This window comes from Colletotrichum acutatum, assembly GCF_030867785.1.
Source record: "Colletotrichum acutatum strain CBS 112980 chromosome Unknown BDZ83scaffold_128, whole genome shotgun sequence".
Lineage (NCBI taxonomy): Eukaryota > Fungi > Ascomycota > Sordariomycetes > Glomerellales > Glomerellaceae > Colletotrichum > Colletotrichum acutatum.
Genome location: NW_026849122.1, coordinates 24,347 through 47,640, shown reverse-complemented (window position 1 = coordinate 47,640; position 23,294 = coordinate 24,347). Strand labels below are relative to the sequence as shown.

The 23,294-nt window shown below is 53.8% G+C and overlaps 7 protein-coding genes across 7 annotated transcripts; 2 read left to right on the top strand and 5 right to left on the bottom strand.

Annotated features, from left to right (window-relative positions):
* Window positions 1–652: 652 nt before the first annotated feature.
* On the bottom strand, window positions 653–1,181 carry BDZ83DRAFT_756468 (uncharacterized protein; the record flags this gene model as incomplete). Its single annotated transcript, XM_060514754.1, has 2 exons — window positions 653–766; window positions 966–1,181. 2 exons carry the CDS (start codon window positions 1,179–1,181, stop codon window positions 653–655), a joined length of 330 nt encoding a protein of 109 aa, XP_060360067.1.
* Window positions 1,182–3,026: 1,845 nt separating this feature from the next.
* BDZ83DRAFT_756467 (uncharacterized protein) lies at window positions 3,027–5,044 on the bottom strand (the record flags this gene model as incomplete). Its single annotated transcript, XM_060514753.1, has 5 exons — window positions 3,027–3,062; window positions 3,260–3,621; window positions 3,685–4,318; window positions 4,379–4,681; window positions 4,742–5,044. 5 exons carry the CDS (start codon window positions 5,042–5,044, stop codon window positions 3,027–3,029), a joined length of 1,638 nt encoding a protein of 545 aa, XP_060360066.1.
* A 1,680-nt stretch (window positions 5,045–6,724) lies between these two features.
* BDZ83DRAFT_744277 (major facilitator superfamily transporter) lies at window positions 6,725–8,341 on the bottom strand (the record flags this gene model as incomplete). Its single annotated transcript, XM_060513155.1, has 2 exons — window positions 8,142–8,341; window positions 6,725–8,085 (listed from the first exon to the last, which is right to left on the bottom strand). The coding sequence occupies exons 1-2, from the start codon at window positions 8,263–8,265 to the stop codon at window positions 6,725–6,727; spliced, it is 1,485 nt and encodes a 494-aa protein (XP_060360065.1). The 5' UTR covers window positions 8,266–8,341.
* Window positions 8,342–8,920: 579 nt separating this feature from the next.
* BDZ83DRAFT_756465 (artemis protein) lies at window positions 8,921–10,968 on the top strand (the record flags this gene model as incomplete). The annotated part of the gene is made up of 2 exons (XM_060514752.1): window positions 8,921–8,966; window positions 9,077–10,968. 2 exons carry the CDS (start codon window positions 8,921–8,923, stop codon window positions 10,966–10,968), a joined length of 1,938 nt encoding a protein of 645 aa, XP_060360064.1.
* A 232-nt stretch (window positions 10,969–11,200) lies between these two features.
* Window positions 11,201–12,948, bottom strand: BDZ83DRAFT_723171 (major facilitator superfamily transporter; the record flags this gene model as incomplete). The annotated part of the gene is made up of 3 exons (XM_060512529.1): window positions 11,201–12,319; window positions 12,383–12,607; window positions 12,691–12,948. The coding sequence occupies 3 exons, from the start codon at window positions 12,946–12,948 to the stop codon at window positions 11,201–11,203; spliced, it is 1,602 nt and encodes a 533-aa protein (XP_060360063.1).
* Window positions 12,949–12,963: 15 nt separating this feature from the next.
* Window positions 12,964–13,421, bottom strand: BDZ83DRAFT_62496 (uncharacterized protein). The gene has a single exon (XM_060508475.1). The coding sequence runs from the start codon at window positions 13,379–13,381 to the stop codon at window positions 13,097–13,099; it is 285 nt and encodes a 94-aa protein (XP_060360062.1). The 5' UTR covers window positions 13,382–13,421; the 3' UTR covers window positions 12,964–13,096.
* Window positions 13,422–18,206: 4,785 nt separating this feature from the next.
* Window positions 18,207–20,521, top strand: BDZ83DRAFT_756463 (uncharacterized protein; the record flags this gene model as incomplete). Its single annotated transcript, XM_060514751.1, has 3 exons — window positions 18,207–18,289; window positions 18,351–18,494; window positions 18,616–20,521. 3 exons carry the CDS (start codon window positions 18,207–18,209, stop codon window positions 20,519–20,521), a joined length of 2,133 nt encoding a protein of 710 aa, XP_060360061.1.
* Window positions 20,522–23,294: the final 2,773 nt, after the last annotated feature.

The following is a 23,294-nucleotide window of genomic DNA, read 5'->3' as shown; positions in this document are numbered from 1 at the left end:
TACTACCCCTTGATCATTGGCCGTCGATCATCCTTGGCAAGAAAGACCTACCGCGTTAGTCTAGTTCATGTTGGATGAGTGTGTGAGTATGCTAGATGCCTTTCTTGTCCTACCTTGTGAGGTAGGTAAGTAACGTGCTCGAACATGACAGACGCTTTTCAAGCGTAGACATGGGACAGAAGATGATACAAACGAGAATCGATTTTATCCCTGATTGACTGTTGAATTGGACCCCTGTTCGGTCCTTGCTGCAAGACAGTAAAACGTCAAGCAAACCAGACGAGCCCAGACCCAGACCCGGACCCAGACCTAAGCCCAACAAGTAAGTAACCTACCTATTTGCATTCCCAACCCACAGTCCGAACAAAACCCAAACGTTACACTAAAGAGAGGAATACCGAGAAGCTAGCCTCGCCAAACAACATGCGGACGCGGCGCGTATAGACAGACAGCAATCCGATAGACAAGACGCCCGCCCAAGAACCCAAAGTCACAAATAGCAAGCCCAAAAAGTCCGCTCGCTCAACAACAATCAAGGTGGTATTTTGGAGGAGAAATGACACTGGCAAGCCCCGTACTGAAGATTGAAGAGAGAGAGGGAGACTCATTCATGCGCGAGGCATGCGTCGAAGAAGAAGTAGCCAAGACACACTTAGGCGGCGGCGGGGGTTGCCTTGGCCTTTGTGGTCTTGGGCTTGGTCTCCTTCTTGCCTGCCTTGGTGGCGGCGGCGACCTTGGTTTCTGCCTTCTTGGCTACCGACTTGGCCTGCGGAAGGTGTGTTAGTGATGAAGCTCAGTTGTTGAGTAATGGCAAGAAGAGTTATTAAGAGGGTCTATATCATGGGCTTGGGGCAGAAGTATTGGTGGGACGCGCGACTTGGTCGGCCGGATTTTCTGAACACGAACACAAGAGAGAGAGCTGCGCGCCTCCAGCACCTGTAAGGTATAATGCATCATGAACATACCTTGGTAGCGACAGAAGGGCCCTTCTTGGCGGTGGTGGCCTTCTTCTTGGTGACGCCGACAGGCTTCGCGGCCTTGGCAGCGGTAGAAGTGGTCTTGGGCTTCTTCGCGGTCGTGGTGGTCGCGGTGTTCTGCTTGCGAACAGGAGCGGTGTCGACGACTGGGAAGAGGCGCGGCTTGGAGTTGCCGGTCTGGGAGCGGGTTCCTTCACGTGCCATTTTGACGGTTGGTCTGGTGTCGCGATGAAATGTTAGTTATTGGTTTACAACGACGAGATTGACGCGATCGTGATAGATGCAATGCGACGAAAAGAATAGGTTGTGGTTGTGAATGCGCTCGTGAGAAAGAGACATGAAGAATGGGTAGAAGGAGGGGAAACCTGAAGGCGTGTGGCGACGGCGCGATGGGCGGGAAAAACGGGCCCAAGTTGGTCGTTTTTGGAAGACTTACGGGTGGATGAAGATGATTGAAAAGTGACGCGTCGGAGCTTTCTGAAGCTGCAGAATCGAGTTAATCCAAAGGAAGATGGGAAATGGAAAGTTTGCGACGAAGAGTGGTGGAACGGCGAGGTGTTGTTGTGGAAGAAGAGAAGATGGGAGGTGACGTGGTTTCGTGTTGCGGCGCGAGGGGAGGGGAGGGGGGAGGACTGCGGATATGGCTGATTGAGTGCTGGCGGTCGGTGGTGCTGGTGGTGGACGGTCACAAGGGGCACACACACACGTCTTCACACACACACACACACACCTTTGCACGGGAGGAGCGGTGTCGGAACACATGTTTAGGAAATTACATTATCGTGGGCGATGTGGAGGGAATTGATTTTCATGTTGTTTGTTTTCGTTCGGCTAACTAAATTATCTTTCAAATGAATGGAGTAAAGCCGTGCCTTCTTTTCTGATGAATTTGCGGGGGGATGGAATGGAAGGAGCACCTTGTTCACCTGCGACGGCAAGATGGAGGGAAGGAGAGAGGCAGACGGGAGACAGAGGCAGGAACCTTAGAGGCAGGAAAGAGGGGGACAGCCAGTGAGTGAGGGAAGTAAGGCACAAGACACAAGATCTGGATGCGTTGGGATTCCCATTGCCTGAATGGGCAGCTGCGTCTGATTCTTCTCCTTCTTTCCAACACGGTCAAAGTCCTTCCTGCCTTCTTATCTCCCACTTCCAGCCTCCGTCGACTCGGCGTGGGGTTTGGCGTACGCTGATACGCCTTTTTACCTTCTTTGCCTACATTTCCCATGATAAAGTCATGTTCTCGAGTCGTCACAGTGGCCATCGCAATCAAGATTCGAACAAATGTCGGCCACGGCAATCTCGTTAGGCGGTCCCGATAGACCAAGCACATGATGGACACAAGCGAAGAACGCGCCAGTTCTAGACCGACCGAAACCACCCCAGGCACGCGACGTCTGGCGCCCAACTCCCCGGTCTCTGGAGTCTAGCGCTCTGGTTTCTCGTCCCCGGGCTCATTCATGGCTACGGATCAGATGGCTTACGGCCCATCTTGTTCTTTTCCAATGATGGATGACGGATGTCTTCGCCGAGCTTCCCCTCCACCGTGCCTACGGTCTCGACCACCGTTCACAGTCACTCTGTTCAATATCGACTCTTCATCCTTCTTCAGCGGCAACGCCCGCCTGAACCGTGCAGCGCAAGCGTGTCCCCCGACCACAGCAAACGCCACGCCCGCTCTCGTACCCATTCGCCTCGCTATTCCCACTTCACATGGCTTGCTCTCCATCTCAGGAGGACACTCCCTGATGTTGAGGTATCGGATGAAGGAAACAAAAATGACCAAGGGCATTCAACGAAATGGGAAGGTGTGGCGATGCCAAATGGCCAAGCCGGTATCTTCGCCATTTCCTGTCCTCATGGCCTACGCACGCCGCCTCGTACACAGAATGGCAGACAGAGAAAACGCCCTGGGATGCAGGGTATCGTGGCCACAGCGATGATCATTCAACGGCGCGCCCCAATACCTCCCCCGCGGCGCTGTCTGCATCAAGGGTCTGTCCGTGCTGGCCCTGCTGCTGTCAGAACGTTGAGCCCCGCATACGCGCTTCTTCAGAAGCCCACATTGACATGTCCCCACGCGAGCGACTATTTCCGAAGCAATTCAGAAGTCAGAAAGCCACATTCATGAATCGATGCTCAGCACTTGCAGACGTGACATACTCGCTTGGATATCAATAGTCAAACCAAAATTTGGAAGAGGAGTTCAATTTGATGGTTCACCTCTGTACACAAATCCTTTCCACGAACTGCAGCCCTCGTTCTGGCTTTCACCCGCAACATACAAGTGTCCCTCGCCGACCCAAGCTTGCTCTGGGTTCATATTGATAAGCGTGTTTCTTCAGGTCCTTGTGCAAGCTCTTGAGCTCCTTGTTGAGTCTCTTGCTACGCCCCAAAATCTCTCTTGCTCCCTGCATCATGGCATCGTCTGCCCGATTCAATTTGCTCACTTTCTCGAGGATCGCCTGCGTCCGCCGTCGCTCACACGACAAGTGGTCAATATTGACAGTCGTCACTTTGCTAACCTCGGCCATGGTCACCCCGGGTCTTTGTGCCACTGCCTGGACCTGACGCCATTTGGTCTGTAATTTCAGCTGCAAAATAAACCCTCTGGCTGCAAGCCGGAGTTGCTCGACTTCGGCGCTAACTGTAGATTGCAATAGGTGTCAGTTACCTCGACTTTTCAAGTGGAATTTGGGACGATGCTTACACTCAACAACACTTTTGCTCAGCTCGGTTCTTATGCGGCTGATCTCCAACGAACGGCGAACAAGCTTGCTTGCCTCATCCTGTTGCCGTTGGCGATTCGAGACCTGGACTTTCGTGACGAAAGACGCCAGCACTCTTCTCCACCATCTTGCCTTTTTGGGCTGAGCCAACTCCTCTCCGTTCTCGTACCTCGCCGAATCTTTGACATCCTCGATTTCAATAACAGTCACCTTGCCTAGACCCCAATCTTTCTCGCCACAGAGAGTCTTCTCGGACGCGGACTCGGATGTGACCGATACTCTTCCTGATGCGGCGGTCTCCCGTTCGGACACTACTTGTAGTTGTTTGGCAAGGGTGACCGCCTTGTCCACTCGACTCTCGATGCCTTGAGATTGCACAGCAACCTTACACAAGGAAAGAAGCTCGTCGTACCACTTGACGACCTTCTTCGTTGTGAAGACGGCCAAGTCAACATCGAGCTGAAGAGGGTCGGACCTGAGAACCGAAGAAAACAAAATGGCATTCCAGAGAGGTTGTGTGTTGTCGTCGCTCCGGTCCACTCGCCTACGAGCCTCTCGAAGGGCGACGGAACTCGAGGTCGTCGCCAAGGTCATTCCACAAACAGGGTCTGTCACCTGAGCATGCTCTTTCAGTATTCCACACATAGTCAAGACTCAGTCGGTTTTAAGACATACCTCCATGTACTTGAGGAGAAGCTCTTGGGTTGCCTTCTGCGCACTACCACTTGGCCCGCCCTGTTCGAGAGGGTGGCAGTAGTAACCTGCCGGCTCAATGCCCCACGGCCTCCTACATTCACCGGCAATGCGAGGATGACAGGCAAACGAAAAGACTTTTCCCCAATCGAGGGTACCTCGCTCGTCGGCATTCGCCCTCGCTAACCCTGACATGATGTCTCTTAGGGCTTCCATAGTATCCAGAAACGCACGTCTTGCAACGCCCATTTGGTCGTAGGTCAGCCAAATATGAGCAAATCTCATCTATTTCATGTCAGTGATGTCTGAAAATGGGCGTACGTGTCTGAGAAGCAGTTGACTCACTTCCAAAAACACGATCTTCGGCGTCTTGTCTTCGATATTTTGCCCACGTCTCAGCTTTCTCCCCAGCAACTCCCATCCTGCCAGTTGCTTTTGGTGCTTAGGGAGAAGCAGATACCTCCACAGGGATGTTAAACACTGGGGAACATCATCTCGAGTCGCGTAATAGCGGCAGTTCAAGTCGAACCTGAGCCGATTTGTCGGCTGCTGTGTGGACCGCCGCTGGACCGCCTTGGTGTTTGTCGTGTCAGACTTGAACCCGGGGAGCGGCTTTTGGACGGTGACGTTAACCGAAATCGGCATCATTGTGAGAGAGATACTGAGCTTGGTATGTGAATCTTGGAATGCGAGCATCCTCTTGGGCTCATATGCTGGGGAGGCACGTACCCTTATGACTCTGGCACAACCTTGGTAGGCCAGGTCCGGGTTGCTTGGCGACCCTGAGGTCCTTGGATGCGGGCTATTTCATTTGTAACTCTGGGTGGCTTACGCATCTCATGTGCGTTTCGCTGGGTTCGGCGAATATGGCTTCATAAGTCGGCGACATTTTCTCCCGATTTGAAAGCTACCAGGCCCTTGAGGCCGTGAAGGGAAGGCAACTGTGACTGACGTGTTCGACAACTCAGAAACTCTCTCGGCAGCCACGCAAGATACACAACCTTGACGCCATGAGCATCGCGGCCTACTTGACTCATGATTTGAACCCTGGTCATGAGGGACCTGAAAACAGCGGAGGGTGGCTTTCCAATCTTCGCAGATTCCGCGGCCCCACGGCGGTTCGGAGGTTCTAACCCTTCAGCGACCTGTCATGGGCTATTTATTGAATACTAATGCCGGTTGTTTCTTCCTCATCCATCTTGAGTCAGTCGTGTCATACACTTAGCAGCCGGTTGTCGTGCTTTTTGCGACTATAATCTTGTTTCTACTTCACTCACTCGTGGCTTGTGACACGACCTTTGTGGAGTTGCGATTGAATTTCTTGATGGAGTCCACGACCTTTTGATATCTCCATGGGCGAAGGCGAAGATTTCAATCTATCAGAGAGGTGCCCAGCTGTGTTTCACAGTGCTTCAAGGCCAAATTGAGTTGATTTCAAACATGCTGCAAAGTTTTCCATGCCAGACGATTATACAAATAATTCAACAAATTTGTAATTGCATTTAAAATACGGTATGCAGCAGTTTTGCACTCCTGCGCGCACAACATCGCAGCTTGAAGAAACCTACATATTTCCAGGATCCCACAGGTCAAGCTTATAATGAGAGACGTCTTAGAGTGAAGGACAGTTGATGTGCATTCGAGACCACGCCGCTGACGCGATACTGTTGCGGAGAGGCTGGACGGCGGCGACATTGTCATCTATGCCGACGTCTGCTCATTCCCACGCTGCTGTTTCAACGTCTTCTGAACGAATTTTCCTATATGGAAAGTCGCGAGTAATAGGAGTCGTTATAATATATCATGGCAATGCCCAGAGTTGAGAAAATTTGCAGCAAGTTGAAGACATATCCTCCAGGTCTTCTACGCATCAACGGTGAGTACAATAAACCAATCAATATGATGCTGGTTACCATCTTATACTGTGCTCTTTTGGTCTCTCCTTATCCTTTTTCTTTCAACCCTCCTTCGAATTGGGAGAGGCCTCTAAGATATTCGTTTCTTCTCGCTAAGAACACCAAGACATCCTGCTACCCGGCGGTTGACTTCGTGCTGGAGCGTCTCCTACGACTCATTCTGATTTCTGCGTCCTTTGACTTGGTGAGACTTCTCGACACATGCTGTTGTCCCTCCAGTGAGCCTCCATACTCTTCATTTCCGAGTGAGACAGCTGATCGAAACAGTGTCTTCAAAAAGCTATATCAAGATCGGGGCTGAATATTATTCGCTTCCGTCTATTCTAACTCAGGGGTGCTTTAGTCAGCCTTAGCCCGTACCATTGACTGTCTCAGGCCCTACATAATTGCCGTGTCTTCTTCAAGATCTTGATCAGGTCTTGCTCATCTCCCCCCTCCACCGCGCGGCAAACTTCCACTGCACCCCAGCACCAAGAAGTGCAGCCAGCTGAGCCACAACACACACGGTGAAAGCCCACCCCACACCGATCCCACTCACCATAGGCATCACAAAGCTCGTGCCGCTAGCGGCGAAAAGACACCTGGCGAGGTTGACGCTAGCGCTAGCTGCGGCGCTGCGGTCGGGGAAGACGTCGATGAGGTACGTCATGACCAGAGACTGTGTCGAAACGGCGGTCCAGCCCGTGATGAAGGTCGAGATGATGGGGACTGCGATGTGTACCTGGCGGGGGAAGTTGATGGTCCAGCCAAAGATTGCAATGGAGACGCATTGGAGAAGCGCGAAGATTGGTATGAGACGAAGACGTGCTTTTTCGATTGGAAATCCCACGTTGATGTCCGAGCTCGTAAGGGTGCTGCTTTCTTGGTCGCTGCTCGCCTCATACGTTGCCTTGACACGCTGATAGTTAAGGTCAAGAAGCTTGCCCGTGACCAGCGTGCCAATGATGGAGCCCACACCGTTTGCGATGAACGTCAGGCCAATGTGGGTTTCTGATAGACCGTAGCGTGATTTGAAAAGACTTGACATGGCTGTGATGCTCATCTGCCATACCGCGTAGTAGACGGCGAGAAACAAGACAATAGGGGCGGCGCATTTGTTGAAGAGGATCCGAAGGGGTCCCGTGATGTCAACATGCTTGGCAGATGCTTTTCTTGGAGCAGATGTGCCAGCACGCCATGCTACCTGGGAGGTTCGTCGGTAGATGATCAAGGGGTACTTTCCCAGACAACCCTTTGGTGTTCTAGTACCGTTGTCGACGACAGACCTCAGAGTTTCCGGTAGTAGAAGTAACAGCAATGCGAGAAATACAGCGCAGTAGATCGCAAGGAACCAAAAGATGCTCCTCCATCCCAAAGATCCAGCCAAAGCACCTCCGATGACAGGCCCTACGGCAACTGGGACCAGCAAGCCAGCCAGGAAGACGCCCATGTACCCGCCCCTCTCTTGCCGCGTCGTTATATCGCTAATGACTCCAGAGCCTATAGCAATGGTGCTCGCGCTTCCAGTGCTCTGTAAACATCTGAGGACGATTAAAGTTGCGTAGTTTCTGGTTTCTGCTAGACCGATGCACGCGCCGAGGAATACGACAAAGGTGCAGCAGTAGGCGACCCGTCGGCCCTTGACGTCGGAGATTGGGCCCCATACACTGGGTGCCAGACCTTGGAATATGAGGTAGGCGGTTACTGTGAGGTTGACAAGCTCTACTGAGACGTTGAGGTCGTCGGCGATGGTGGGTAGGGCTGGGAAGTAGATGTTTGAGGCGAAGCCTGAGACTGCGGTCCAGGTTAGCAGTGGAGCTAAGGATTCTCCAATAAGTCGCTAGACTTGCAAGTGGCTGCAACTGAGACTAGAAACATGATGATTCTTTTCTGGCATATATCGAAGATGGTGAATGGTTCGCGAGGTTGCGTGTCATTGACATTGAGGGGTTCTTCTGCACTTTGAGGGGCCATCTTTGACTTTTCTCTTTCCAAAGAGAACTGCAGTTTCAGAATAAGTACAAGATATCATGAAGGTCTTGAGACTGAGGGAACGGGTAGCTGGTCTAAATACGGCTGCAATGGATGTCGATGCCTTGTAGACTTGACCATGACGAACGGCCTCCGGAGTTGAGCCCCACTCTTTCGGAGTTGAGACTTTGCCCCATCATCCAAATGCATTTCTTGCATCGAAGAGCACCCAGACTGAGTCCCGCACACTAATTATGGCTGCATGATTTTGTTCCTTCTATTGATATGATGACTTCAACTGGAGTGGCTTCAGACTATTCTGCCCTTTAGTCTGAGCAATTCCTACGAACGAGTAAGAGACCGAGACTCCAAGGTACCGGTACAGAGATCTCCCTCCGGATCTGTGAGTTCGGAGCCGGAGGGACGACCCACTACTTCCGATTGGACCTCTCGATCCAACAAGCTCCACTTCCTTCGGCTGTGAGCAGCTGGCAGTGTCCAGGAGTGGATCGGAGCTTCCTTCCCGAATTGTGTGCTCTCCCCCCTTGGGGTACATTCACCTTCTTCTCTTGACGCGACTTCAACCTCACTTCTCAATATCATCGCATGATTACAGTTCGTGTTGTTTCCACAGCTTGAATAATGAAGGACCGGCAACATGTCAACATTCAACGGACTCGTCGCGGAGTTCCCTGACATACGAAGTAAGTCTCCTGCCCAATCATGCACACAGCTATTCGCCTGTTGCCTCACAGAATTCACCTCGAACAACCAGCCATATCTTCATTGCAGTATATCTCTGACAATTCCACAGTTGACTTCTTTCGGAAACATGCAGACCGTCGTCCGCCTCTTGCATGCTTCCTGAGCCATATACACAGTGACCACTTGGCTGGGCTTGACTCCCTGCGGTCTCCTTTCGTCTACTGCTCCGCAGCCACTCGGGAGATGCTCCTCCGTCTCGAGCGTTACCCTTGTCGTATCAATTACGCCAAAGGCATCCTCGAGGCACGCGCGCAGACATACAAGCATCTGAAGAATCTGCTCAAGCCGTTACCCCTGGAGACCCCCACCACGTTGGAGCTGGCGCCGGGCAGTCACATTCAGGTCACGCTATTCGACGCAAACCATTGCCCTGGTGCTGTTATGTTCCTCATTGAGGATTCATATCGCGCCATACTCTACACGGGTGACATCCGGAGCGAGCCATGGTTCGTGAATACGCTTGCCAGGAATCCCGCCGTTATTGAGTACACCTCTGGCATGAAGACGCTCGATAAGATCTACCTTGACACCTCCTTCACCAAGGACATACCCTTCCAGACCAAGGCCGAAGGCATTGCGGAGTTACTACGCAAAGTAGCCCAGTACCCAGACAACACCATCTTCCACATCCAAGCATGGACCTATGGATACGAACAAGTCTGGATAGCTCTGGCCAAAGCTCTCAAGTCCCGAATTCATGTCGACGACTACAAGATGCGCATCTTCTCGTCGCTCACCGGCAAGACATCGAACGATCGCTTCAGCTCTTCCATTCACCTATGTCCAGAAGCTCCTGCTCTGGCAGGCTACGTGTGTGGGAATACACCCCACCCCGGGTGCCTCACCCGGGATGAGAATGTTCGACTTCACAGCTGCGAGAGGGGAAACTTCTGCAACACGGTCAAAAGCTCAAAAGTGGTGTCAATTCAGCCGGTTGTCGCGCATCTCAGGAGTGGTGCTGATATTGCTGAAGTTGGTGTTGGCGGCGGTGGAGATGATCTACAACGTGACGCCGAGCTCGACCCTCTGTCAACGGAAGACGTTGCGGCGGTCTCGAAGCTCATTGAAACTGCGGATATTTCCCCAGAGGCAAAGGTCCGTCTTTCCGACTTCCTCGACACGGGTTCTAAAACTGGGCGAAATCTTCCCTTGGATCTCGATATTGCATCTTTTGGAGAGAAGAATGAAACGGCCATCATGGACGCCTTTCAGGCAGTTGGTCGGAAGAAACACCTCGAGGAGCAGTCCACACAAAACACGCACCCAACAATAGACGGACCAAGCGGGGAACTGCCGAGAGTGATCACGTTCCCCTACTCCCGGCATTCGTCTTATCAAGAGCTTTGTGGCCTGATTCGAATCTTTCGCCCCAAGGATGTGTGGCCTTGCACAGTGAATCCTGTCGACTGGCTCAGAAACACCACGAGTATACGATACCTGTTTGGTGAATTCTGCTCTGGCGATACCTTCGCCCACGACATGGAGATGGAGAAACTCGCCGAGAGTCTGAGAATCCTCCAGCAACCGCTATCCCAACAAGGTCTTGGCAATAGTCAGTTGCCGGCAACTGAGGCTCACACCACGGCGTTACACTCATCGCATAGTCACGAAAGTATCGCATCCGATCCTTGCGCCGTTGAAATAGAGGAGACACCTGTGCTGGGGCTCGATAGCAACCCCGAGTCCGTTGAGACACGGCTCCCCACACGGAAGCAATATGACTTCTCCTACCGGGGTGGAAACTCTCAGCACACTCCAGATACTCCGAGCCAGCCCACTGAGCCAATTTCGTTTATAGCATCTGCCGGTGTTTCTCGCATTCGGGCAGATGCGTATTTTGCAATGGAGCAAAACCTTCTCGGCGGGGAGTGGACGCCAATAGGTCTCCTCTCGACTATTGATCACCATACTACTCCAGATAAGGATCTTGGACTGGCTTGAGCTTGGCCAACGTCTCAAGAGCTATATAGCAGGACATCACAATGCAAGGGTTGGGTCTATGCTCAGTCTTAGTGACTATGATTATCATTGATGATCGGGCCTTGCTCATTTACGAGCTACGCGAACCAAGGAAATAGTATCTCAACGCCGCTGTAATATAACTTCCCATGATACTGACTGGGCCATACATGGGTGTACGCAAACTCCGTTCCATTCTGTTTGCCGCGTTTTCCTATTGTGGGCGCAACGCTCCAGCCTCCGAAACACCCCACCGGCCATCAATGTACTGCCGCAAACTCTTTCCCCAGAAAGCGAGGGGCACAGCAACGCCGCCCACGACGAGGAGAATGGCACCCAATTCGAAGTTGGCACCCAGGTAGCCCTGTGACCTGAGCCATGGTGTAACCGCGTAGCTCGTCGCAAAGCTCAACATGTACCCCGCTCCGCCGACGATGACCATGGCTGGCGCCGCCCAGCGAGGGAAAGCTTCCGTGACCCAGAGTGTTGAGGCAATGCCGTACGCAGCCGCGCTGAAGGCGTTGATGAGGTAGGAGACGAAGATCCAGATGAAGCTCCATTTGTAGTGCACGGTGAAGCCATACAAGAAAATACTGCCCGCACCAGCCAGAACGGCCGGAAGAAAGGCAATGAGATAATGTTCCGCATCTCGGATTCCGCCGTTGCGGAGTGTCAAACGGCGGGCAACACGCGAAGTAAGGATGGTCGACACGGGCCAGGCAAGAAGGGAACCGATCGCCGAGACAGGGTTGACCATGGAGATGACACGCTCGGGAAGGTTATACGGCGGCTGGGACATGACCACCGCGTACGTTTCGCCAATGAAGATCATTGCGCCAAAGTTAAGGGCGTTGAGGATCGCGACCCAGAAAACGAGGGGATTGCACGCGCAGAGCATCGTCTGCACATAGCACGTCCACATCTCCCGGAACCCTGCACCGCTCTTGCGTACTCCCCATCGCCTTACCATGCCTTGCCAGACCGTCTCGGGTGCAGCCTCGGACTGGATTACCTCGCTGGTTTTTCCGCCTGGCAGCTCTTCCCAGTCGTCGTACATCTTGACCTTTTCCGAACCACCCTGGACGAGGATGTGGCCGTCAAAGGCAACGGCTGGGCGGACGAAATACGTTTCGGGCAGGAAGAAGAAGGCGCAAACGAAGACGGCGAGACAAGGGACGAGCCAAGCGGTATAGAAGCTTCTCCATCCCGGGGCCGCGAGTGCCGGGACGATGCGGAGGGACACGAGGCCACCACCGCACCCGATACTCCAGAACATGCCTAGAGCATTCGGGCGCTCGTCAATGAATGTCAAGTCAATGACAATCAAGATGGACTACGGAACACAAGTCAGTCCAGCACCGGGAAAGAGGACGGAGGAAGAAGGGCCGTCACATACCGCACTCAGGCTCAACCCGGCCGAGAACCCCTGCAAACTTAAAGCCCCGAGAAGCTGGTAGAAACCCGAGGCATTCGCAGCCAGGGCCGTAGCGATTGTCATAAAACAAGAAGCTAGCAAAAAGACTGGCCGTCTCCCAATGGCTACCGACAGGGGTATCCAGAGAAATGCCCCGAGACCGAGAAATATTGTGCTCGGTGTTGAAACGAGAATATTGAGTGGAAACTTGTCGGCTTGCTGGATTTTCTGTTAGCACCTGACCGACTGGGTTTGAGGCATCACCCCTTGATGGTAGTAGAAGATCATACCTGTCCGTTGAACTCGACAGCGAGAGATTTATACATTAAACTGGCAGCTTGCGTCTCCAGCATGGAAACAATCGAGTATAGTATAAGTACTCCCATGGCGACTAGTCGCTTCGGCAAACTCCAGTTCAACGGGTCGTAGGGCGAGTTACTCGGCATGGGTAGCTTGAGTGTCTTGCCATCGGAGGTGATGAGGTAGATGCTGCCAGAGAGGTCGGCCGAGGCCGGCCGGTCTGACGATCGACTGCTGGCGCGGCTCATCTTGACTTTGAAAGAGGGGAAACAGGTAGCGGAAACAACAGAGAGAGAATGAGGAGAGACAAAGACAGAGAGAGAGAAAGAGAGATAGAGAGAGAGATACTCGTGTAATAGTGAGCGGACACGATTATTGCGAAATTGGACCAAAATGTCAAATTAACGACGGCCGGTGTGCTGCCAGAACAACCCGATGGAGACAACGACAAACTAAGGTTGACGGGAACGGGAGACTAGGTCCCTTAATATGAAGAACATGGAAATCTCGAGAGTTTCTGTTGACATGTGGTGCGTGGAGAAAAAAGACCACGTTGGGCCCTGGGTTTGATAGAGTCGAGGGACTGGCAGAGGCGTGCCGAAGCCAAAAAGTTGGGAGGAAAAAGCGTACGGCATGTTCGGTCGTCGACTGCGACAATCTTTTGACGATTTGGGAAGGCATCACAAAAAGTTTATTCGAGTTAATTACAAGCTACAACGGGCCAAGACCAGCAAACCTCGAGGTAGATTGTGTACCCTTTGTAGAGTAAGGCTGATTCTTCTCCCTCTTCTGCTCTCTTGAGCGTGCTAACCGCCATCTGAAACCCGGCGCCATGGCCCCTGGACTCTCGAGGCTTGCTGCTCATGAGGTAGCAAGGGGTGGATAAAGTGGTGTATCCGTGAGTACATGTAGGCAAGGTACGACGTGATGGCGCACAATTTTTTCCCTGGCGGGCGCAAGTGGTGTATCAACAATGGCGGAAGATGGTGTAGAGAAGGACGGCTGGGGGAGTCTGGGACTGATGGATTGGGCCCGTTCCCAGTCGCGGGGTCGGCGGGGTTCAAGCCTGTTTGTTTCCCTTCATCGCTTCATCGCAAACACGTTGGAGGGCTACTATGGTACGGATTCATTACCTGACTGCACCAAAAAAAAAAAAAAGAAAGAACAGACGAAGACGAAGCTAAGCGGTGAAGCAGAGCGTGCGTGTGTGAGCAGCAAACAAATTGCAAACTCCGTCTGACTGATGGCATCAAGGTTCGTGCCTAAAGTTTAAATCGTCAATCTTGGCAGTCTATGGAGAGGCTCAGGAGGCTTAGTCGCTTAGAAGGCAATAGGCAAGTCCTTGTCGACGGGTACCCCTGGGCTATCACGGACGACTCGCCCAAAACCGTTTCAAGCGGAAGTTTATTGACAGGTTTGGCGGGCTTGGGTTGGGCACTGGACAGCGGAGGGGTCGTTCTGCGTGCTACGCTATTTGCTGGGCAGAAAGTCTGATCGTGATGGAGATGAGGACCTTCCAAGTCAAATCTCGGGAGGGGCTGGCCGCCAGACGAGATTGTGAGATTGGGTGCTTATTAGCCTTCCGCTCAACTCTGGGCTCGGGATCTACCTGTCGGCACCATCCGTGCAACGGTCCCAATGGGCGGCGTTTGGAGCAATATGAGTTTCGGCCGAGCCGCCGATTTAATAGCTGTTGTGGGTTGCTTGCAGTTCTGCAGAAAAAGAAAGACGTTTGGTGGTTGATGTGAGCCTGTGACTTTGTGAGAGGAAGGATGCTGCGAGAGAAGCATGTGGAAGAACGAGTTTGCTTGCAATGGCAGAAATCAGACGGAGTGCTGCATTGGAAGACTCCATGCACACACAAAAACACACACATAACACCCAGTACACCCTCTCGCGACCCCTTATCCAAACTGGTTGATGATAGGACCCAGTCCGAGAACCAACGTCTCATATGCACCGCTCGCCCGTTCGAATCCTTAAGTGAATTCTTATTCCGACTTTCCAAGTCATACTCGCTCACAGGAGAAGCCCAAGTCGTGAGAGCACGCGACTGGTTGGCCAGACAGTTGCAGTCGTGGTAAGCAACGTTAAACCAACTAAGGTAGCCCCCGGCGGCCGAGAGCATCGGAAGGCCATCGGGTTTCAGGACATTTCGTTCGTCGTAGTCCATGGTTCGTCGTATTGCCGGATTCTCTCCTGTCTGACAGTCTGTAAGACGTGCAGAATGCGGGCAATGTGCCATCCAACGGCGGCGTGTGCCGTGTGTGCGGACTTTTCTCCCCTCGGGATCATCTATTCGAGGTCACTCAAGCATCAAGGGCTCGTCGTATGCCTCGATTCGGGTCGGTGGATCGGGGCAGAATCTTCGGTTACTGATGACCAAGCAGGCAGTATCCGTAGTAATTCACGGATATTTGGGTCATTGGGAAGTGCGCGTGAAGCTCTGGCCCCAGTCAGTCCGTCCCGCAGTCCAATCCACGTGAGACGGCAAACGGGAGACCCTTCCTGTAATGTCGGCGGCTGGAAGAAGCCCTGGCAAGCCTTGCTTATTAGTTAGCACACTACGGATACTTCGTAATACCCCCGCAATCATAATGGTTGACGCGGAGGGGGGGGGGGGTCTCGGGGAATCGGGGTAGACGGAGCCTCTGTGTTTGCCCGACATTTGGGGGCCAACGGCCAGCTTGGTGTTATCGGTGCTGCACTGCTGGGCCACCGGAGTCTTTTCGTGGGATGCTTCCAGGTTGTCCGCATCCATAGACTACGGCCCAACATACCTTGGACTGACTGGTTGAACTGCTTTCTTGGAGTGGTAGAGATTGATCCCGATGGACTGTCTGCAACGAACAGGTGGTGTGTGTTGATGCGCACGAAACACTGCCAATGAAACCAGGAGCCAAAAGGCAAATCTCGATTGTTCGATTCTCCCACGACCAAGTTACCGACCGTCCAGTCTGGGCCGCCCCTCTGTGTCAAGTAAAGACGCCATTGGAGGCTTATATCGCCATCGGTCGCGGGCGTTCACGTCGCTTTCGCTGCTGCCACGCTCTGATGCCTAGCTCACCTTCGAGGAGTGAGGGTTCACGCCGTCCGTCCTTCTGATATCCGTCTCAAACGAGTTCAGAATCCAGATGGACAATTTACTTCTCTAGCGTCGTCACCTCCTTCGTCTGGTTTCGCCCAGTCTGGCCAGTCAGCAGTTCGGCCCAACGAACTGCAGCAACGTTGCAAACTTACAGGCGAGTAAGTGTTCATTAGGAACGGACTTGTCCCTTTGCCATCCATTCTTTCGGCCCTCACGAAGCTCTTCGGGTCCGCGTCTCAGAAGTACGTAAAAGCTGCCAGTCACATTCGCATCCGAAAACGCGCACAACATGGCGATAGTACATGGCCATTATCAATGCGAAGTCGTCAGGAGAAACCTTAAGGGCTTCTGAACATGTGACTTTTTCAATTTCTGTCCATCATCACATGTCCTCAATTCCGCAGCGTGATGGTTCTTCTTTGGCATGAAGTCGCATGTCGAGCGCGACTCAGTTTGAGTTCTGTACGTCTTGTCACCCTTTTAGCTGCGGCGCAATGTGCCCCGAAGGTCATGGTCTGAGTGGCAGGCCGCAGACAGTGTTCTGGTTCCGAACACTGATTTTCAATACGGATACATTAGACCGATGGAGACGAAGAGAGGGAGATAGAGATTCCGGGATTGAGCCAGTGGGATGTCCGTATGATACTAAGAAATGCCTCCAGGGAGAATGAGGCAAAGCCGACTGGTCTGCCTCCGCTGAAATCCCATGTTCATAGTGACCAACGAGTCCCCAATCCCAACGGCTCTTCGCCCAGGGTTTCCCACAAACATGGGGGCGGGCGGCTTCACGGGACCTACCACTGTCTGTATCCGTCGTACAGGAGGCTTGTACGATTCCGTCCATGGCACGCATTCATGAGACCGGGGGTTGATTGGACAGAACAGTAGGCCATGACAAGGATGTCGCTCAAGGAAGAAGCGGCCTCTCTGGCCGGGGGAGACTCTCAGTCTCTGAGAGACTCTGGGAACTCTGGAGAGGAGGCCGTTCCAGGCTCTGACCAACCCACGTTCAGAGGGGCATGCCGCATATTAGCCGTGGCGCTGCTGCGCGGGTTCGCGGCCCGGCGGGCAGCGCAGACGGAGTTCGTGATGGGGCCACGAGCGCTCGATCTGCCCGTAAGCTCCGTGGCGCCCCCTCCCGTCCTATCCTCTTTTCAACCGGAAGAAGGCGTTCTTGATGCAAAGTGAGGATTTTGAAGCAATCTATCTTGTCGCAGATGGATGGTTACCCCCTCCAGGCCAAGCCCAGAACGGCCGGACCAGCTACTCGGCTCTGTATCCTGTTGTTCCTATGGCCATGCTGACGCTAGGGTTGAGATGGCAATTGTGGACACATTCCGCGTCGTGGTGCGGGCCGTGGCCTTGAATCCCTTGATGATAAAGTCTTCGTGATGCCCCAAGAGTACACACGTTGTGCGAGTTACTTTTGATTTGGAAAGGCTTTCTCTGTGAAGTCTTTGAATTTCTGCCACGCCAAAATTCTTGCCAATATTTTGTTTTGTCCTCTTTTGGCCACGGTGCACACCAAGAGGTCAATTACCGGTTCTTACCATTTCGGCCGTCTTGGTCCGCCACTATTTCCAACCCCCTTTGGGACGGTCACGAGGTGTCATTCTTCACTCGATTCGGAACTGCTGTCAAGAAAACCCCCGAGTGACACTAGGCCCAGAACCTACTCTGTTCCTGCGCCGCCGCCCGCTGTCTGTCCGGGTTTTTGGATCAATACGTCTGCAGGACAGGAGTTGTCTCCGTTTTCCACCACTTGGGAATAACAGCCGTTGAGAGCCTGCGACATTGTGGTGTGTTTTGCGCCATCACGAGACATTTCGGAATATATAAAAAGAAGACTATTGGGAACCGGGTTTACGCATTGCGTTTCGTTCGGTCCTTTGAAGGGCCTTGCTCTGGAGGTAGCGATCGGGTCAACTGACAGTTTCAATCTTACCTCGGCCAGCCGAATACGATATTCGATCTCACTTTTCCATGAATCTCAACAACACAACGCATCAGTCTGACAGCCACTTGAGCACTTGACGTGTCCCTTTCTTCTGCTCTACCCAGGAACTAGACCGGCCCATACGCAACATTGATCATCTATCGGAGATCGCATCTGTTGGCTGGCGAAAGATTTCTGTTGAGCAGGACTGAACTTGTACTGAGCAGTTGGCAAACCTTTGGTATCAATACATACCTTGCTTGACCCGGGAGTCGGCTGCAGGACTCGCGCATAGGCGTGTATCAGTGTGAGTGTGTGCATCCAGACACACTGCTCACGCCGCTCTCGAATCGAGAGTCTCGAGTAATAAGAGTTACTTGAGTCTCCCCCACCACACTACCCCCCTTTCGATCTCTGGGCGACGGCAGCTCGGATGATCTTGGCCCGCTGGGCCGCTGGCCCCACTGAAGCGCCCCCCGCAAATGAGGAGGGGGGAAAAGGAGGAGGAGGAAGAGGAGGAAGAGAAGATGGAGATGGAGGAGATGGAGGAGCAGCAGTTGGGGGAGTTGGAGATGCCGGCAACACAGCGATCCTGACCGAGACAACCAGTAGTAACACGAGCTCAGGAAGCACAACACCAGCTCCCGCTGCACCCTCCTCGTCTGTCAAGTCCCCCAAATCACGGTTGGGGAAGAAGTCGACTACCACTCGCAGGGGGCTTGGGTCAGGTACACGTACAGGGTCAAGCAGCAGCAGCGGAAGCGGAAGCGGTGGGAGCATCGGGGAAGGGATCCCGTTATTAGGAGGAGGGATATTAGGAGTAGGAGGACCTGGACAACCATCAGGAGGAGGGCAAGGAGGAGGAGGAAGAAGACGCAGGACTTCTTCCAGAATTATTAAGACGACCCCGCCGTCTTCCACCGCCGTGTCCCGGGCCACCTCCGCCTCCCCTACCTCTACTCTCCTCACCTCGCCCCCTTCGTCTGCGGCCATCACAGCTGCAACCTCCGCCGCGACGACGCGCTCGTCCACCTCGACTCCCACTGCCGCAGTGGCCGGCGCCGCCGCTGCTGCAGCCGCTGCAAGCCGCAAGGTCTTCCCCAAAAGTATGGAGCCCCCCGTCGTCTCCTTTTACGGGGCCGAACCCATCCCGTTACCGTCGCGCTTCGCCGGTGTCAAAAAACGGCTCATTGCCGGCCACGAGGCTGCCGTTGAGGCTTCGTGGCACCGTCTCATTGACGCTTTGAGGACCGAGATTGCAGATATTTCCACCCGTGGATCAGAGCTGATCCCGTCCATCAACTTTACCGACATCAATGACCCTGTCCGCGTCGAGGCCTTTGCCCACAGGCTACGCCGGTATGGTGTAGCCGTCATACGCGGCGTCGTGCCGCCCAACGATGCCCAGAAATGGGTGCACGAAACTCACGAGTATCTCGACAAGAACCGCGAATACAAGCCCCCCGCGCTTCACGATCCTACTTGTATTGATCTCTTCTGGACGCCCGTTCAAGTACGTGCCCGCGCGCATCCCAACATGCTGCGCGCGCAAAAGTTTGCAATGTCCTTTTGGGAATCGACAGACGACGTGCACATCACCCGCGCACCCGTAAGCTACGCAGATCGTCTTCGCATTCACAATGACAAGCTCGGCGCCGTCGGTCAGCCCACCGGCAACTCGGCTGCGGACTCTCTCAGCACCACCGCTTCGTCGACCGTCATTGCACAAATCGACAGCGGCAGCCTGGAACGCTGGGAACCGGACGGCTACGGCCGCGGCGGCACCTACGAGGCCGTCTTCCGCGGCGACTGGGAGTCCTACGATCCCTGGGACCCGGCCGGCCGAGTTGGTGCCACGACGGATCTGTACAACGGCGCGGGTGCCTGCAGCATCTTTCGCATGTTCCAGGGCATCCTCGCGCTCACCGAGGTCGAGCAGGGCATGGTCCGCGTGTTGCCGTCGCCCAAGCTGGTGGCCGCGTACTTTCTTCTGCGGCCTTTCTTCTCGCCGAAGCGTGGGCCGCCAGAGCAGCCAGATGGCGGCAAGGCGGATCAGTGGGCTGCGTATCTTGATGCGTCCAACTGGACTCTTGATCTGGAGCCCAACACCATCATTCATGGAGCTGTTCCGGGTCATGCTCAGCGTCTTACGGAACGCTGGCACCCGCATTTGCATCTGCGCAGGAGTTTGGTTTCTATGCCTAGCCTACAGGCCGGCGACTACGTTATTTGGCATTGCGATCAGGCCTACTCGATCATCACGGGCGGCACCAGACTAGGCGTCCCTCCGTCGTTGCAAAACGAGTCGAACGAGCTTTCCCTGCTCACGTACACTCCCGTCTGCCCCTTGACACAGACAAATGCCCTGTTCCTCGCTCGCCAGAGAAAGGCATTCCAGACCGGCCAACCGGGACCGGACTTTGACACGCTGGGTGGACTGGGAAGCGAAGCCTCACACCAGGACCGTCCCGGTGCCAAGGAGGTCGAGGAGTACGGCGGAGTCGATGGCCTCCGCGCAATGGGATTGGCGCCCTATGATGTCGAACCAGCGGGTGTCATCCCGCCCAAGCACGCAGATGCCATGGATATTGATGACGAGGAGGGCATCAGGAACAAAACAAAGACGGAAGCGGAGACGGAACTCCTGCGACTGGCCAACATCATTCTCTTCCCGAGTCGCTACGATTTCTATATCCCTACAAATGGCACCCGAAGCAGCGGTGATCGTACTCCTCGCGCGACGGCGGGACCGCCAAAGACGGTGGTTAACGGCAGTAAAAGCGGTGGCAAGAGCTGACGGCGTTGGTTGAAGGGGCAATGGCGGCGCGGTGACCGGCGACAGGTAGACTCGTCGGGTAGAGAAATTGCGGAGGAAAAGAATAAGGATGACGAGGAACCGGAGACCGTCGTTGAGACTGTGACCTCCAAGGGAATGAGTGAGGAGACCATCACAGTCACGGTCACCGCGGCGGAAGTCTAGATTGCTGTTTTTCTTACCGTGATACCCTGCAATCGGGCGACTTGTCGACGGAGGACTGGATGCTGGAGCTGAAGACTCTCTCAGTGAGAGAGAGAGAGAGAGAGAGAGAGAGAGAGAGAGAGAGAGTTTGTGTGTGTGTGTGAGACTGAGACAGAAAGAATGGAAAGGCCGCCCCTTCAACGTGACGCTAGAAAGCACATATTACGCGCGTAGATGACGAACGAGTTTAAGATCGAGAAATGAAGGAAGACCTGGCAATATCCAGTACGACTGACTGTACGGACCGCGATTGAGGACTGGAACGATTGGTAGACGAAACTTTGCGAGATTTCATGCATCTTCATGGCCTTGGCGGGATCCGCCATCAAGGCCCAATACTTTTTTTTTTTGCTCTTTCATCTTACCACATTTGATTTTGTATGCAATACTATCTGCGGTCTCGGTTTGCAGACTGTGAGTGTGAGACGTGAATAATTATGGCGAATATTGATCAACGGGGCGGGCGTTGCAGAGTGGTGGCCGGGACGTAGCCGGTTCTTAGGCTGGAGAGGACCGGGACGTGTTCCCGGCTCACACCACCACTTTGTCCTTTTCTTAGGCTCTCATGACTAGTCTCACTTTCAGATGGCGCCGCCCCGAGAGTTTGGGACCGGGCCTGGCTCTGCGCCGGCCGCTGTCTTGACCTTACAGCCGGGAATGCGTTTTTGAACGATCCGATCAGATCCCCTGGCAGTTGGGTTGTCAAACGCGCGCCCTTGAAGAGTGAAGAAGCATATAACGAAGCTCCTCCATGACCTACTGTTCATGTTGATATTGTAATGGTGAAGACTTGTACCCGTTTCGGTGAGCACACTGCATGCACTTGACACAGTGGAGGGCATCACATCGCCGCATCTCAGAAACCCCACGCGTGCGCGCCACTTCCCCGTGTTTTATTCCTCCCGGTCTCGATTATATATTTTGCAAACGGCATACCGGTCTGTCATTATCTTCCTTTAAGCCGAATTGGTTCCAGTTTGATCGGTCAAGCGTCGGCGCCCCTCTCGGTCTGGATCCTATCTTGGGGCGCATCGACCCATTTAATATGACCAAATGTACGTAATAAAACACTTTCAAAAGGAGGGTTCGCGCGGTGATAGTGAATTTCCCCGGACGACCAGACGGGGACCCGTTAGTGCCTGACGCCACTCCACTGTCATATGATTACTATCAGGTCTCTCTGTCTCGTCTCGAAAGCTGCGTTTTGGCGATGGAGCACCGGTACGAATACCCAGACCGTACGGCGTAGAGTTGAGACCTGAGAGGGCCAAGACAATTAACAAGGACCGAGGCCAGCCAAACCTAGACAGGCGCGCGCCCTATAGACAAACTAGGTACGGCATTCCGAATCCTGCAGTCTGCACTCTGCAGGCCGGCGAGTCAGGCCCCGAACGTTCCCGCCAGCCCGTGATTGGGTTGATGGTAGACCGCGCTGCGTAGCTTGCGAGCCTGCGAACCTGCGTTCATGTCGGGCGACTTGGACCCGGGGCTGGGTTCTTTGTCGGGGTTCTACCCGCTTTCTGTGCATCTTCTCCTGCAATGGCACCGCAAATCATCCCGCCATGCTCCTTGTTTGATGGGAAAGGTACGGAACATGGACATGCCAACCCGGAGCTAAGCAGGCCTTCAGGGCTTCTGCTGCCGCGTTCCTCGAGGAAGCTACACACCTTTTCGGCGTGGCCGCCGGCAAACACAAGCAGTGCAGAGCCATCAGTCTTGTCAGAACGCGGTCGTTTGTCGGCAGTAATTGGAGCTAAGCCCCAAGTTTTCGCCTCTCACCCGCGCTTCTCCAAGGGTCTTTTCGGTCTTTTGGGTGCTTCAGCCAACCATCAACTCGACGTCTATCGGATTATGGGGGGGCTTCTTCCTGGTTTCCATGGCCGAATCCGACGTCGGATGTCGCTCGACCCATTGCCAAGATATTAGGATATGGTCGTGCTCAGTAGCTACAAGCCAAAGGCTTGCGGCTTGCGGCTTGAAGCCTTAGATTCTGGAGAGACTTGAAGACAAGCTCAGGACCTGAAGCACGTCAGCTCGACGCCAACTGGGAAGAACTGAAGGGAGCGAAAGGCGCGAAAAGTCTCAGCAAATGCTTGATGCGTGGGCCGGCCCAATCGACGACTGCCGGGGATTTTCTGGGCCCCTTGTTCTACCCAGTACCATCTGTTCCACCAAGACTCCTCTTTCGGATCAGTGGCTATCATCGGCAGCAGATTCACATTTCATCTTACCCCAATGCTTGAGGTGATTCTCATCTCATGGCCTGCCGTTGACCCGTTGCTGCAATGCTTCGACCAGGCGCGGAATTCGGATGTTTACGCCAGTGGAACCCTTGGATGGCTAATCGAAACGTGGGAATGGGGGGCATCTTCATCGGGAATGGATCATGGAAACGCGTTACGATGCTCCTCAGCGAGATGACTTTCTCTCCGTTATCGTCGGTATCGTCCGCTCTGACGTTGCCTCCTTACTCCCCAAGCAGGGATTCCTCCTCCTCCTGGTTCTCCTCGAGTCTCCTCCCCCCGCGCCCACACTTCTGATCGCCCCAGCC